General features: G+C 43.8%; 1 protein-coding gene across 8 annotated transcripts in view; it reads right to left on the bottom strand.

Moving 5' to 3' along the window:
* Positions 1-5,205: 5,205 nt before the first annotated feature.
* The window catches only part of LOC143764858 (uncharacterized), an 8,874-nt gene continuing 839 nt past the window's right edge, over positions 5,206-13,240 (bottom strand). For 4 of the 8 annotated variants that reach the window (XM_077250905.1, XM_077250904.1, XM_077250906.1 and 1 more), the window contains exons 2-5: positions 12,293-12,392; positions 9,333-9,391; positions 9,144-9,255; positions 5,206-7,987 (exon numbers count right to left, since the gene is read on the bottom strand). In XM_077250905.1, coding sequence (XP_077107020.1) covers positions 6,627-7,907 — 1,281 coding nt within the window. In that variant the 5' untranslated portion in view covers positions 7,908-7,987; positions 9,144-9,255; positions 9,333-9,391; positions 12,293-12,392 and the 3' untranslated portion in view covers positions 5,206-6,626. The remainder of the gene's footprint in view (positions 7,988-9,143; positions 9,256-9,332; positions 9,392-12,292; positions 12,393-13,240) is intronic. The other 4 variants (XM_077250902.1, XM_077250900.1, XM_077250901.1 and 1 more) reach the window with 1 other exon arrangement.

The raw sequence follows: 13,240 nt of genomic DNA, 5'->3' as shown, positions 1-13,240 counted from the left end.
GACGACTGGGGGCCAATATTTGTAGTCTGCTATGAATATCAGCCCGCAGCTGTCTGCGTAGCCTTTACTGGCTATTAAAATAGGGGGACACCCCCAAAAAAAAAAAAATGATGTGGGGTCCCCCCTATATTTTATAGCCAGAATGGCTACGCAGACAGCTGCGGGCTGATATTCATAGCCTAGAGAGGGGCAATGGATATTGCCCCCCCCCCCCCCGGCTACAAATACCAGTCCGCAGCCGCCCCAGAAATGGCGCATCTGTAAGATGTGCCAATTCCGGCACTTAGCCCCACTCTTCCCACTCCCGTGTAGCGGTGGGATATGGGGTAATAAGGGGTTAATGTCACCTTGCTATTGTAAGGTGACATTAAGCCGGGTTAATAACGGAGAGGCGTCAATAAGACGCCTATTCGTTATTAATCCAATAGTAAGAAAGGGTTAATAAAACACGTACACATTAGGAAAAAGTTTAATATTCTTCATTTCACCATACTTCAGCGCCTGCAAAAAACGTAAAATAATAAACCGTATACTACCTGTCCGCCGTAGTCCAATTAATAACAAGTGTCCCACGACGATCTCCCCTATAGAACAGTGACATCGGGTGATGTCACTGCTATATAGGACCCCCAGTGACACACTGACAGGAGACAATGGCTCCTGCAGTGCTTCACTGAGGTTACCTGAGTTCAAAGTCTCACTTTATGGCAATTGCTGCCTGGGAAAATTTCTCATACAGCAATGCCATAAAGTGAGAGTAGGGACTTTTTTTTTTTTTTTTTTTTTACAGTGGCGGAGGAATACCTTCCTCCGGAGCGTCATTGTGTTCCTGGGACCCCTGGAGAGCGGTTGCAACAGCTGTTGCTGCTGTTCTCCACGGGAGATCGTCGTGGGACACTCGTGGATTTCTGTGGACAGGGAGTATATTGGTTGTTTGTTTTTTTCATATTTTTTACAGATGACACTGGCTTCGGGGAACAAAGTGACAAGTAATGGTGAGTATGTAATCTATATTTAATGTACTGTATGTCTATATGTATGTCATGTATGTAATGTATGAATGTACTGTATGTAGTATGTATGTAGTATGTATGCAGTATGGATGTATGTAGCATGTATGTAGAATGTAGCATGTATGTAGTATGGATGTATGTATGTAGTATGTATGCAGTATGGATGTATGTAGCATGCATGTAGCATGCATGTAGCATGCATGTGGCACGCATGTGGCACGCATGTGGCACGCATGAGGCACGCATGTGGCACGCATGAGGCACGCATGAGGCACGCATGTAGCACGTATGTATGGAGTATTTTTTTTTTTTTCATTCAACACATTAGCCGGATGATGGGACTACTACTGTCCCATCATTGGCTAATGTGTCAATCACTGTCAGTGTAGCAGGCATCGTCCGATGGGACTTGTAGTCCCATCGGACGATGCCTGCACACACGCACAGCGCCCCAGCACGCCGTACAGAGACCCCCCCACGCCGCACAGAGACCCCCCCACGCCGCACAGAGACCCCTCCCACGCCGCAGAGCCCCCCCACGCCGCAGAGCCCCCCCCACGCCGCACAAAGACCCCCACCGCGCCGAACAGAGACCCCCCCACGCCGCACAGAGACCCCCCACGCCGCATAGAGCCCGGGCAGGCCGCATCGAGCCCCGGCACGCCGCATAGAGCCTGGGCAGCCGGCATACAGCCCCACATAGAATTAGATCCCTGGCAGGCCCGCACAGACCCCGCCCGCACACACAGACACTCACAATGTCCGCCCACGCACCGCCCACACTCTTCCCCCCCTCCGGAACAGCATATAGAAGGACAGAAAGGGCTTATTTACGTTCCGATATTTGTGTCCCATTGACTTGCATTGGCACCGGGCATCGGTATTGGCGATATCCGATATTTTTTGGATATCGGCCGATCCAATCCGATACTTTTGAATATCGGAAGGTATCGCTCAACACTAGCCATGTTACATTGGCAGAGCCCCTGAGGTGCCAGAAAAACAGAACTTCCTTATATGTGAACTCATTTTACAAATTACACTCCCCAATGAATTCATCTAGGGGTGCAGTGATCATATTGACACCACATGTGCCTCACAGAATTTTATACCATTGAGCGGTGAAGAAAGAATGAATTACATTTATACTACTAAAATGTTGTTTTAGCCTACTTTTTAATTTTTCTAAAGGGCCAATAGGAAATTCTTTTTACAACAAACTGAGGTTCATTTTTTCCTGTGCAAATACCTTACATGCAAATCGGGAAATATTTTTCAGGCCCAGTGCAAAGCTCAGAAGGCAAGGAGCGACAGATTTTACTGTTATGGTTTGCAGGTGCCAGCCATGATCCACTGCAAGAGCCCCCGAGGTGCCAAAACAGCAGAACTCCCCCCCCCCCCCATAAGTGACCGCATTTTACAAACTACACCTCTTAATTAATTCATCTAGGGGTGCAGTGGTCATATTAACACCTCGGGTCTCATAGAATTCTATACCATTTACCATTGGGCAGTGAAGATAAAATGACTACATTTTTAACCACCAAAATTTTGTTTTAGCCCCAGATTTTACATTTTCACACAAGAAGTGGGTAAAAATGGCACCATATTTATCCCACAATTTCTACTGAATGTGACAATACCCATATGTGACTGCACACTACTATGTAGCCATATGGAGAGATTCGGGAGGAACGGAGCGCTATTTGCCTCCTGGAGCGCTGATTTTTCTAGACCAATTTGCAGACTTCATATACAGAGCTCCTAATTGCTAGAAGAGCAGAATACCCCTCAAGTAACCCCATTTTGGAAATTATACCCCTTGAGGAATTTATCTACATGTGTAGTGACGATTTTGACTACATGGGTATTTTCCAGAAACAAGCAGCAATGAATGTTTTATTGGGAACATTTTACATAACGTTTGGGATCACATTTATCCAGTGCTCTACGCTGAGCACTTACTTTGGGGTTTCCATCTAAATCTCTGAGAGGCGTGATTCAGATGAAACCCTGAGGGATCCATATACTATAATGAGGCAACAGAGTTACTCTGGACTCCATCTGGCCTCTGTTCAGCGGTGTCCTTTTTAGAAGTGCACAAAACTGTGGCCAATGGCACTTTTATGCAATCCTAAAAAGATGGACGCGGCCGGATCATGTATTTCAGAGATTTACATGGAAACCCCAGTGTAAGTGCTCAGCGCAGGATAAATATGCGCCAAGCCTTACTGCTATCTTTGAGAGGCAGAATAAAAAAATAAATTAAAAAAAAACAAAACAAAAAAAAACAGCAGCAGGTGAAGAATTGGCTTTATTTTTTACGCCATTCGTCGTGGGGAATAAGTGATTGGGCAACTTTATTCTTCGGGTCGGTGCGATTACAGCGATACCAGATTTATATCCGGTTTTTATGTTTGGCTGCTGTCACACACTAAAGGTACTTTCACACTAAACGACTTTGCAACGATAACGATAGCGATCCGTGACGTTGCAGCGTCCTGGATAGCGATATTGTTGTGTTTTACACGCAGCAGCGATCTGGATCCTGCTGTGATGTCGCTGGTCGTTGCTGAAAGTCCAGAACTTTATTTGGTCGTCAGATCGGCGTGTATCGTCGTGTTTGACAGCAAAAGCAACGATGCCAGCAATGTTTTACAGTGGTAACCAGGGTAAATATCGGGTTACTAAGCGCAGGGCCGCGCTTAGTAACCCGATGTTTACCCTGGTTACCATTGTAAATGTAAAAAAAAAAAAAAAAACAGTACATACTCACCTTCTGATGTCCGTCAGGTCCCTGGCCGACTGCTTCCCGCACTGACTGTGAGCGCCGGCCGGCCGTAAAGCACAGCACAGCGGTGACGTCACCGCTGTGCTCTGCTTTTACTTTACGGCCGGCCGGAGCTCACAGTCAGTGCGGGAAGCAGACGGCCAGGGACCTGACGGACATCAGAAGGTGAGTATGTACTGTTTTTTTTTTTTTTACATTTACAATGGTAACCAGGGTAAACATCGGGTTACTAAGCGCGGCCCTGCGCTTAGTAACCCGATGTTTACCCTGGTTACCCGGGGACTTCGGCATCGTTGGTCGCTGGAGAGCTGTCTGTGTGACAGCTCTCCAGCGACCACACAGCGACGCTGCAGCGATCGGAATCGTTGTCGATATCGCTGCAGCGTCGCTTAATGTGACGGTACCTTAAGATGCTTTTTATTGCAAAAACTAGATTTTTGCATCACCATATTTTGAGAGCTATAAGTTTTCCATATTTTGGCCCACAAAGTTATGTACAATTATCGGGCACATAACATTTTTTCATCACTTTCTATTCCAATTTTTGAGAGGCAGAATTAACAAAAACCAGCAATTCAGGATTTTTTGGGGCGGGTTTGTGGGGGAGGAGGGGTTATGTCATTCTGCATGTGGTAAAATTGATAAGGCAATTTTATTCTTCGGGTCAGTACTATTTCAGCGATACGACTTGGTACTTTTACACAATACAAAAGGGGAGAAGCTAGCGCTGCTTGTGGTCAGAACGCAATACAAAAAGTGCTAATGCACATAATTTCTAACTGTATATCAAAATGAGACATTTAGCAAACAATTGATCAATTCTTTGAGCCTCCACGTCACGGCATTCTCTTGGGGCAGTCCTACTCTACGATTTTTATATTCGCTGTGCCATCACGGCCTCCTTAATATGTTAAAAGCAAGACCACATTAATCCCACTCTACTTTTTTTCCATTATATTCACTGTGCCATTACGGCCTCCTAAATGTGTTAAAAGCGGCAAATATTGAATGGGACTGCCCCATTATGAGAATGCCGTGAAGTGGCAGGGTGGCTCAAAGAACTGATCAATTGTTTGCTAAATGTCTCATTTTTGAAACTCAGTTAGAAATCAATGTGTGCATGTGCACTTTATGTATTGCGTTCTGACAACAAGCAGTGCTGGCTTCTCCCCCTTTTTTACTTTTACACAATAAAAACTATTTTAAAGAAAAAAATATTTTTGTATCACTTTAGGCCGGGATCACACTTGCGAGAAACTCACACGAGTCTCGCATCTCAACACGCGGCACTGCTGCCAGCACTCGGGACCGGAGTGTGTGGCTGCATGTATTTCTATGCAGCTGAGTACTCCAGTCCGAGTGCTGGTGACAGTGCCGCGTATTGAGATGCGAGACTCGTGTGAGTTTCTCGCAATTGTGATCCCGGCCTTATTCTGAGAGCTATAACCTTTTATTTTTCTGCTCATGGAGCTGTATGGCGGCTTGCTTTTTTGAAGGACAAGATGACGTTTTCAGTGGTACCATGTTTATTTATATCTGTCTTTTTGATCGTGTTTTATTCCTCTTTTTGTTTGGCGGTGTGATGATAAAGCATTGTTTGTTTTTTAAGGTGTTCACTATAGGTGTTAAAGGGGACAGGTTTATAGGTTCAGTCGTTCTGGATGTGGCAATACCAAATAAGGGGACTTTTATTGTTTATATATTTTTTTTCATACAAATATTTATTTATGGGTACAATATCTTGTGATTTTCTAATTATTATTTTGATTTTTTTATATTTTTACATTTAGAAAAAAAATGTAATTTTTTTTTTACTTTGTCCCACTATTGGACTATCATTTTTTTCAGGCTGATCACTTGTATAGCATGGGGATGAAGCATCCCTATGCTATGCAAACTGTTAGCGTTGCAATGACAGACAAAGTTGCTGATCATGTGCTCCGCGGGGTTTCCGATCCAAGGGCAGAGGGATTGTCTACCCTCTACCTGCTCCCGGAATGCTGCAATCGAGTTCAATCACAGCATTTAAGGGGTTTAAGTGCCAGGTGTTAGCGGTCAGAATTAGCCAACACCCTGCAACGATCGCGCGCACACGGCCTGTGTGCGCGCACAATCGCCAGGACGTAATAATCCATCGTGCGTCAATAAGTACGGGGCGTAGGGACGTATTATTACGGACGTCAGAAAGGGATTAAAGGAAAAAAGAAACTAAAATATTGAAAGTTTGTATCACGATGCGTGAGGGAGCAGCTAGGTGCACAACAACGGGAAGAGGGAGGGAAGCTCCAACACTAGGAAAAGGAGGAGTGGAGACCCCCAGGCAGATCTGACAACACCCTGACTCCCCTAACGTCCCTAAATAGGTTCCGCACCTATCGCCGAGTAGGAGCCTAATTCCTGACCGTCCCTAGAGATAGGCCCTGGATGGGTGAGCGCTAGTCACCCCCACAAGAACTAAAGACAAAACGGGTAAACAAATGAGGGAATACATGTAGCTTGCAACAACAAGAGAGATCATGCCAACAATCCTCCAAGACAATAGTCGACTTCTAGCACTTCCAACCTGGACAGAGGGAAATAGAGATATCGCCACCAACTTACTGAAGAGACTAAAAGTATTTAAACATTTGGCAAGGGTGTGTCAATCAGCAGCAGAAGAGGGAGGTCACCGCTAGGTTCTATAGGGAGAAGGATATCACTCCACAACAGAGATGCAAAGATCAAGAAGGTGCTTGCAGAGCCAAGCACAATGACCTTCTACAGCCGGATCCAGAATGACTGTTTGCCACACCCGTGACAGTTTGATTATCTGGTATCAGCCACTAATTTGCGTGCAGAACCTGGTGTCTGAGCAGATTTGATTTCTGGGTGAAACACTTGTTACAATCAGGACATGAATAGGGCTTCTCCCCTGAGTGAACTCTCTGATGTGCAAGGAAACTAGCTTTCAGTCGGAAACTTTTACTGCAAGCTAAACACTTGTAAGGTCTTTCGCCAGTATGTATAGTGAGATGGTGGAGGAGATTAGTTTTTTGGTTAAAACATTTGCCACAATCATAACATGAAAATGGCTTCTCGCCAGTGTGAATAATCTCATGCTTCATGAGCTCTGATCTGTACATAAAGGACTTCTTACACTGAGAACAATGAAAGGATTCCTCCCGGGCAGGAGTCTTGTGCTTCGTAGCACAGTTTGGTTTTTCACAATCAGTGCTTTCTGAACATGTAGATATTATGGGTTCATCGGCAGACTGTGCATTAATACCTGGTTCTTGACACTCTGGACAAGACATGGGCTCCTCTGCTTCTTCACAGTTTGATGCCTGTGTAAACTGTTTCCCACAATCTGAACATGAGAACACCTTTTCACATGAGTGTACCTTCTGATGCATGACAAGTCCTGATCTCTGAGTGAAAGACTTCCAACACTTAGAACATGTAAACGGCTTTTCTCCTGTGTGAATCCTCTGGTGTTCAACAAGAACGGACTTACGGGAAAAACATTTTTTGCACTCAGAACAAGGATAAGGCTTTTCACCTTTGTGGATCTTCTCATGTATGTTAAGTTTAGATTTGTTGGTAAAACATTTGCCACAATCAGAGCACGTGAACAACCTCTTGTCCTTCTCCAGTTGCACAGCATCTGGCTTCTCTTTACTCTGCTCCCTGCAAATTAAGCAAGAAATCTTTTCTCCACGTGTGTGACTATTTAGCTTCTCTGTAAAACCTTTCCCACAATGAGAACAAATAAAGAACTCCTCCTTTGTATGGATACGCTGGTGCACCGCAAAGCTGGACTTCTGAGTAAACCGTCTACCACATTCACTACAAGAAAATGGCTTTTCCCCTGTATGTATCCTCTGATGCTCAACAAGGATTGATTTGCGTGTGAAGGATTTGCCACATTCTGAACATGGAAAGGGCTTTTCCCCCGTGTGACTTCTCTGATGCCTAATAAGTGCTGCGTGCTGGGTAAAACACTTATCACACTCAGTGCATGGAAACATCTTACCACCAACACACACTGTGGTAATGTCTGAGTTATCGATATCACATTCATCTTGATCAGAGAGATCCGTGCCCTGAAGGCCTGAATACTGCATGAAGTCATCATCCTCTATCTTACAGTTCAAAGTGACAGAATCCTGGCTGTCGGAGGAGCTCCTGCTGTCCTCCGGATGTTCTGTTGGGAATACAAGTTATATTTATAGAGACAGAATTACTAAGGGAGCACACAAGACAATAAGGTGATAACTAGTGATGAGCGAATATACTCGTTGCTCGGGTTTTCCCGAGCACGCTCGGGTGGTCTCTGAGTATTTGTGATTGCTCGGAGATTTAGTTTTCCTTGCCGCAGCTGCATGATTTGCGGCTATTAGACAGATTAATTGCATGTGTGGATTCCCTAGCAACCAGGCAACCCCCACATGTACTCAAGCTGGCTAGCAGCTGTAAATCAAGCAGCTGCAGCAAGGAAAACTAAATCTCCGAGCAGTCACAAATACTTGGAGACCACCCAAGCAACGAGTATATTCGTTCATCACTAGTGATAACCTAATACAGAGGCAGTAAAAGCCAAGAGTATGTGCTCACCACAGTGAGTTGTGTAAGGCACAACTCCTGTAAAACCGTATCATCAGCTGCTTCTGCCACACAGCTGGGAAATTAAATCTTTAAGGACATTTGACCAGAATGGATGATGCATGGTATTGGGCTGCGCTGACTAAATAAGGATCCTTTTGCTAAATATGGATTAAGCGTTTTTTATTCCACAAAGCATTTCGAAGCCGGACTTGGTTTTTACACTTGAAAAAGATTACAGTCCAGCATTGAAACACATTGTGAAATAAAAAACCCTTACTCCATATTTGGGAAATGGATCCTTATTTCGGCACCAATGCCCAATACCGCGCATTGTCCATTCTGGTCAAGATATATTTATAGCCTAAGTATGGAGAACTTGAAAATTTGTTATGGCTACATGACTCAGATTCCCAATAGCGCAGCAACAGACTATGTTAATGCTTTCCCTGGTGTCTAAAGGACCCTCCCCTATATTAACTACGTGACCATATTTTATTTAAGCCAATATACTGTAAAAGCAAACTTCATTACCATAAATATGTTGGAGTATCGCTAGGATATGCAATAACTTTATTTGTCTGCCAGAAACCCCAAGATCACTGCAATCACATTTTTTTTCATGCACAGTGGTGCCCTTGCCCACCCTCAAAAAAAAGTAATTCACTTGAATGTGTTTTCAGGTGATTAACAGGGGTCCGAGACATCATGCAGTAACTTTACAATATGGGAATCATTTTTTCAAGGTTGTTAATCACCTGCATTCCTATATGTAATTCCTTCATCTTCTTTTCTGGTCACAGGAATTTCATCTTCTTCCTCTTTAATTTCATCTTTAACGATGATCTGCAAACTCTGAAGGCTGTCATCCTAATTTTGAATAACAAAAACCATAAGTACTTCCAATATACAATATTTGTAGTATACAATTGTTCAATTTCATCTACCTGATCGTCTGTAAAATCCTGGGAAGAACAGGGACTAGAACATCCTTCTGGTGAACCATCTGTAAGAAACACACAATTTCATGTAGTTTCCAATATCAGATTTATATTTGCTACAGATCTATTTATATTCTCTTCCTAAGGGCTCATTTCCACATGCGAGGCACACGTCCGTATCTCGCATGTGGAAACCAAGCTCTGGCACCGGCACTTTGGAGCGGAGCGTGCAGCTCCATGTGTTCCTATGCGGCCGCACGCTCCGCTCTGGAGTGCCGGCTCCACAGCTTGGTTTCCACATGCGAGATACGGACGTGTGCCTCGCATGTGGAAATGAGCCCTAACAAGAACACTAAACTATGGTCATAGGAGAACAGAAATGTTGCTGTGGCCAGTTAATATGTTAAGAAATTGCTCATATTTTTCCCCTTTCTTTTGTCATAGCACTAAGCATCGCTTTATCTTATCTAATCTGTCTCCATAATACAGACCTTGCTTGAAGGCCCATCTTGGATTCTAGAGGGTAATAACTTTCTGACCATAAATGAGATATATGCTTGCTTGGCCTCATTTATCTATAGAAATATATTATATATACAGTACAGACCAAAAGTTTGGACACACCTACTCATTTAAAGATTTTTCTGTGTTTTCATGACTATGAAAATTGTAAATTCACACTGAAGGCATCAAAACTATGAATAAACACATGTGGAGTTATATACTTAACAAAAAAGTGTGAAACAACTGAAATTATGTCTTATATTCTAGGTTCTTCAAAGTAGCCACCTTTTGCTTTGATGACTGCTTTGCACACTCTTGGCATTCTCTTGATGAGCTTCAAGAGGTAGTCACCGGGAATGGTCTTCCAACAATCTTGAAGGAGTTCCCAGAGATGCTTAGCACTTGTTGGCCCTTTTGCCTTCACTCTGCGGTCCAGCTCACTCCAAACCATCTCAATTGGGTTCAGGTCTGGTGACTGTGGAGGCCAGGTCATCTGGCGTAGCACCCCATCACTCTCCTTCTTGGTCAATAGCCCTTACACAGCCTGGAGGTGTGTTTAGGGTCATTGTCCTGTTGAAAAATAAATGATGGTCCAACTAAACGCAAACCGGATGGAATAGCATGCCGCTGCAAGATGCTGTGGTAGCCATGCTGGTTCAGTATGCCTTCAATTTTGAATAAATCCCCAGCAGTGTCACCAGCAAAGCACCCCCACACCATCACACCTCCTCCTCCATGCTTCACGGTGGGAACCAGGCATGTAGAGTCCATCCGTTCACCTCTTCTGCATCACACAAAGACACGGTGGTTGGAACCAAAGATCTCAAATTTGGACTCATCAGACCAAAGCACAGATTTCCACTGGCCTAATGTCCATTCCTTGTCTTTAGCCCAAACAAGTCTCTTCTGCTTGTTACCTTTCCTTAGCAGTGGTTTCCTAGCAGCTATTTTACCATGAAGGCCTGTTGCACAAAGTCTCCTCTTAACAGTTGTTGTAGAGATGTGTCTGCTGCTAGAACTCTGTGTGGCATTGACCTGGTCTCTAATCTGAGCTCCTGTTAACCTGCGATTTCTGAGGCTGGTGACTCAGATAAACTTATCCTCAGAAGCAGAGGTGACTCTTGGTCTTCCTTTCCTGGCGTGGTCCTCATGTGAGCCAGTTTCTTTGTAGCACTTGATGGTTTTTGCCACTGCACTTGGGAACACTTTCAAAGTTTTCCCAATTTTTCGGTCTGACTTACCTTCATTTCTTAAAGTAATCATGGCCACTCGTTTTTCTTTACTTAGCTGCTTTTTTCTTGCCATAATACAAATTCTAACAGTCTATTCAGTAGGACTATCAGCTGTGTATCCACCAGACTTCTGCTCAACACAACTGATGGTCCCAACCCCATTTATAAGGCAAGAAATCCCACTTATTAAACCTGACAGGGCACACCTGTGAAGTGAAAACCATTTCCGGTGACTACTTCTTGAAGCTCATCAAGAGAATGCCAAGAGTGTGCAAAGCAGTCATCAAAGCAAAAGGTGGCTACTTTGAAGAACCTAGAATATAAGACATATTTTCCGTTGTTTCACACTTTTTTCTTAAGTATATAATTCCACATGTGTTAATTCATAGTTTTGATGCCTTCAGTGTGAATTTACAATTTTCATAGTCATGAAAATACAGAAAAATCTTTAAATGAGAAGGTGTGTCCAAACTTTTGGTCTGTACTGTATATACATACATACGCAGCAAGACCACTGAGGTAAATTCTTGCCATGCTGTTTGGTATTAAGAGATATTTTACCCTTATGGCGGGTGAAGATGGACAATATACAAAGTTGAAGGCGTCTGTTTTCCACTGGCCAAAGCTAACTGTATGGGTACAAATGATTATTAATACATTGTTCAGCCCCAAACAAATTGAATATTAGCAACAGCACATCCCCTCTTACTGCAGGTAGGTAATAAGGCCATTAATGACTGAGCCAGGAGACCTTAGACATTTATAGACAATGCTAGTAGATTTCATAATTTGGTCTGATAAGAAGACTGGTTGCCCAAAACGTTAAGGCATACTTGTCAACTCTCCCAAAACATTAGTAAGGCTCAAGAAAAAATATGAAACTACGAGGACTCCTAAAAAAGAGTTAACAAATATCCAAAGTGCAAGCCAAAGTTTCCACAAAAAAAGACATGGCTTTGGGAAGGTTTCTTGTGTGTAATGCTAGAATTGTGCATCATCAAACATAACCTAGTGTCCAAATGCACATTAGGAGTATTGGTGGGGACTAAGAGAGGGATAATAAGGTTAGTAGGAAAGAGAACATTGAGTAGACTTCTCCAACTTGGACACACAGAAAGACTTGACTTTTAAGAATGGTCCCACACAACTGTCGCCTGAAAAAGTTGAACATTTTTGTGCACATTGTTCTTGACCAGTGATCAGACCCAACAATACTGTTCTCTCCTTTACCATCAATGATCTCCTCATACCCAGTGATGTGCCAAGCTGGTGTTTCTCCATTGTAAAGCTCTTCTAAAGATCCTTCTTTACTTCAGATTACAATCAACTCCTCCATGGAAAAATAGAGAGCAAAGTTGTAACATTAATGTAGAATTTAGAATACAAAATACAGATATGATTACAGAGGAGCATATGGCCAGACATGTATCACATCCTGAAAGTGACCTAGTCTATAGGCTGTGGAGCCCTACTTTAGGATGATTCTTGCCCTACTAGCTGTCCTGAAGACTAAGTGGATGATGCATAGCAAAAGATTTCTTCTTTCCTGAAGTGCATGTATTGTAGCAGTAAAGAAGACAGAATGGTAGTGGAGATAGAATTGGTGATGCCAGGTCTGTTTCTTGCTCCAGTCAGCCTACACAAGCAGTATGCCGCTTCCCCCAGGACTCTGGTCCACCAATAATATCCTTCCCCATGGCCTCTGGTCCATCTGTTGTCCCTTGGAGCAGCAGGTCAACCCACAGCCAGAGTTCTAAGGTGTCCTGGCCCTCAAAATGTCCCTGGCTGCTCGAAGTTCTGTTACTCATAGAAAATCTATTTAGTGAATCTGATTCTGCTCTTAGCCCCTGTGCCTGTGGTCTTACCTAAATAGGGGATTGCTTAAAGGGGTTGTCCACTACCTTGACAACCCCTTTTTAAACAAAGTAGCCCTTCTTGTAAAATAAAAATACCATACGCTCGCCTCGCACCCAGGTGTTCCTCTAGTGAGGTCCACGCCCGTGACATTGTTATCATGTGCGTCCTGTGGCCAGTCAGAGGCCACTATTGGGCTGCTGCGTTCTCACTTCTTCCATTTGTCAGAGGGTCGACGTGTACCACGAAGTGCGAGCGCGGCAGCCTAATAGCAACTGCTGATTGGCTGCAGGGCTCATGTGGCAGAACAATGTCATGGGAGCC

The sequence above is a fragment of the Ranitomeya variabilis genome, chromosome 4, assembly GCF_051348905.1.
Source record: "Ranitomeya variabilis isolate aRanVar5 chromosome 4, aRanVar5.hap1, whole genome shotgun sequence".
In the NCBI taxonomy this organism is placed as follows: domain Eukaryota; kingdom Metazoa; phylum Chordata; class Amphibia; order Anura; family Dendrobatidae; genus Ranitomeya; species Ranitomeya variabilis.
Note: the sequence above shows the minus strand (reverse complement) of the source record. Positions and strands in the feature narration are given on the sequence as shown.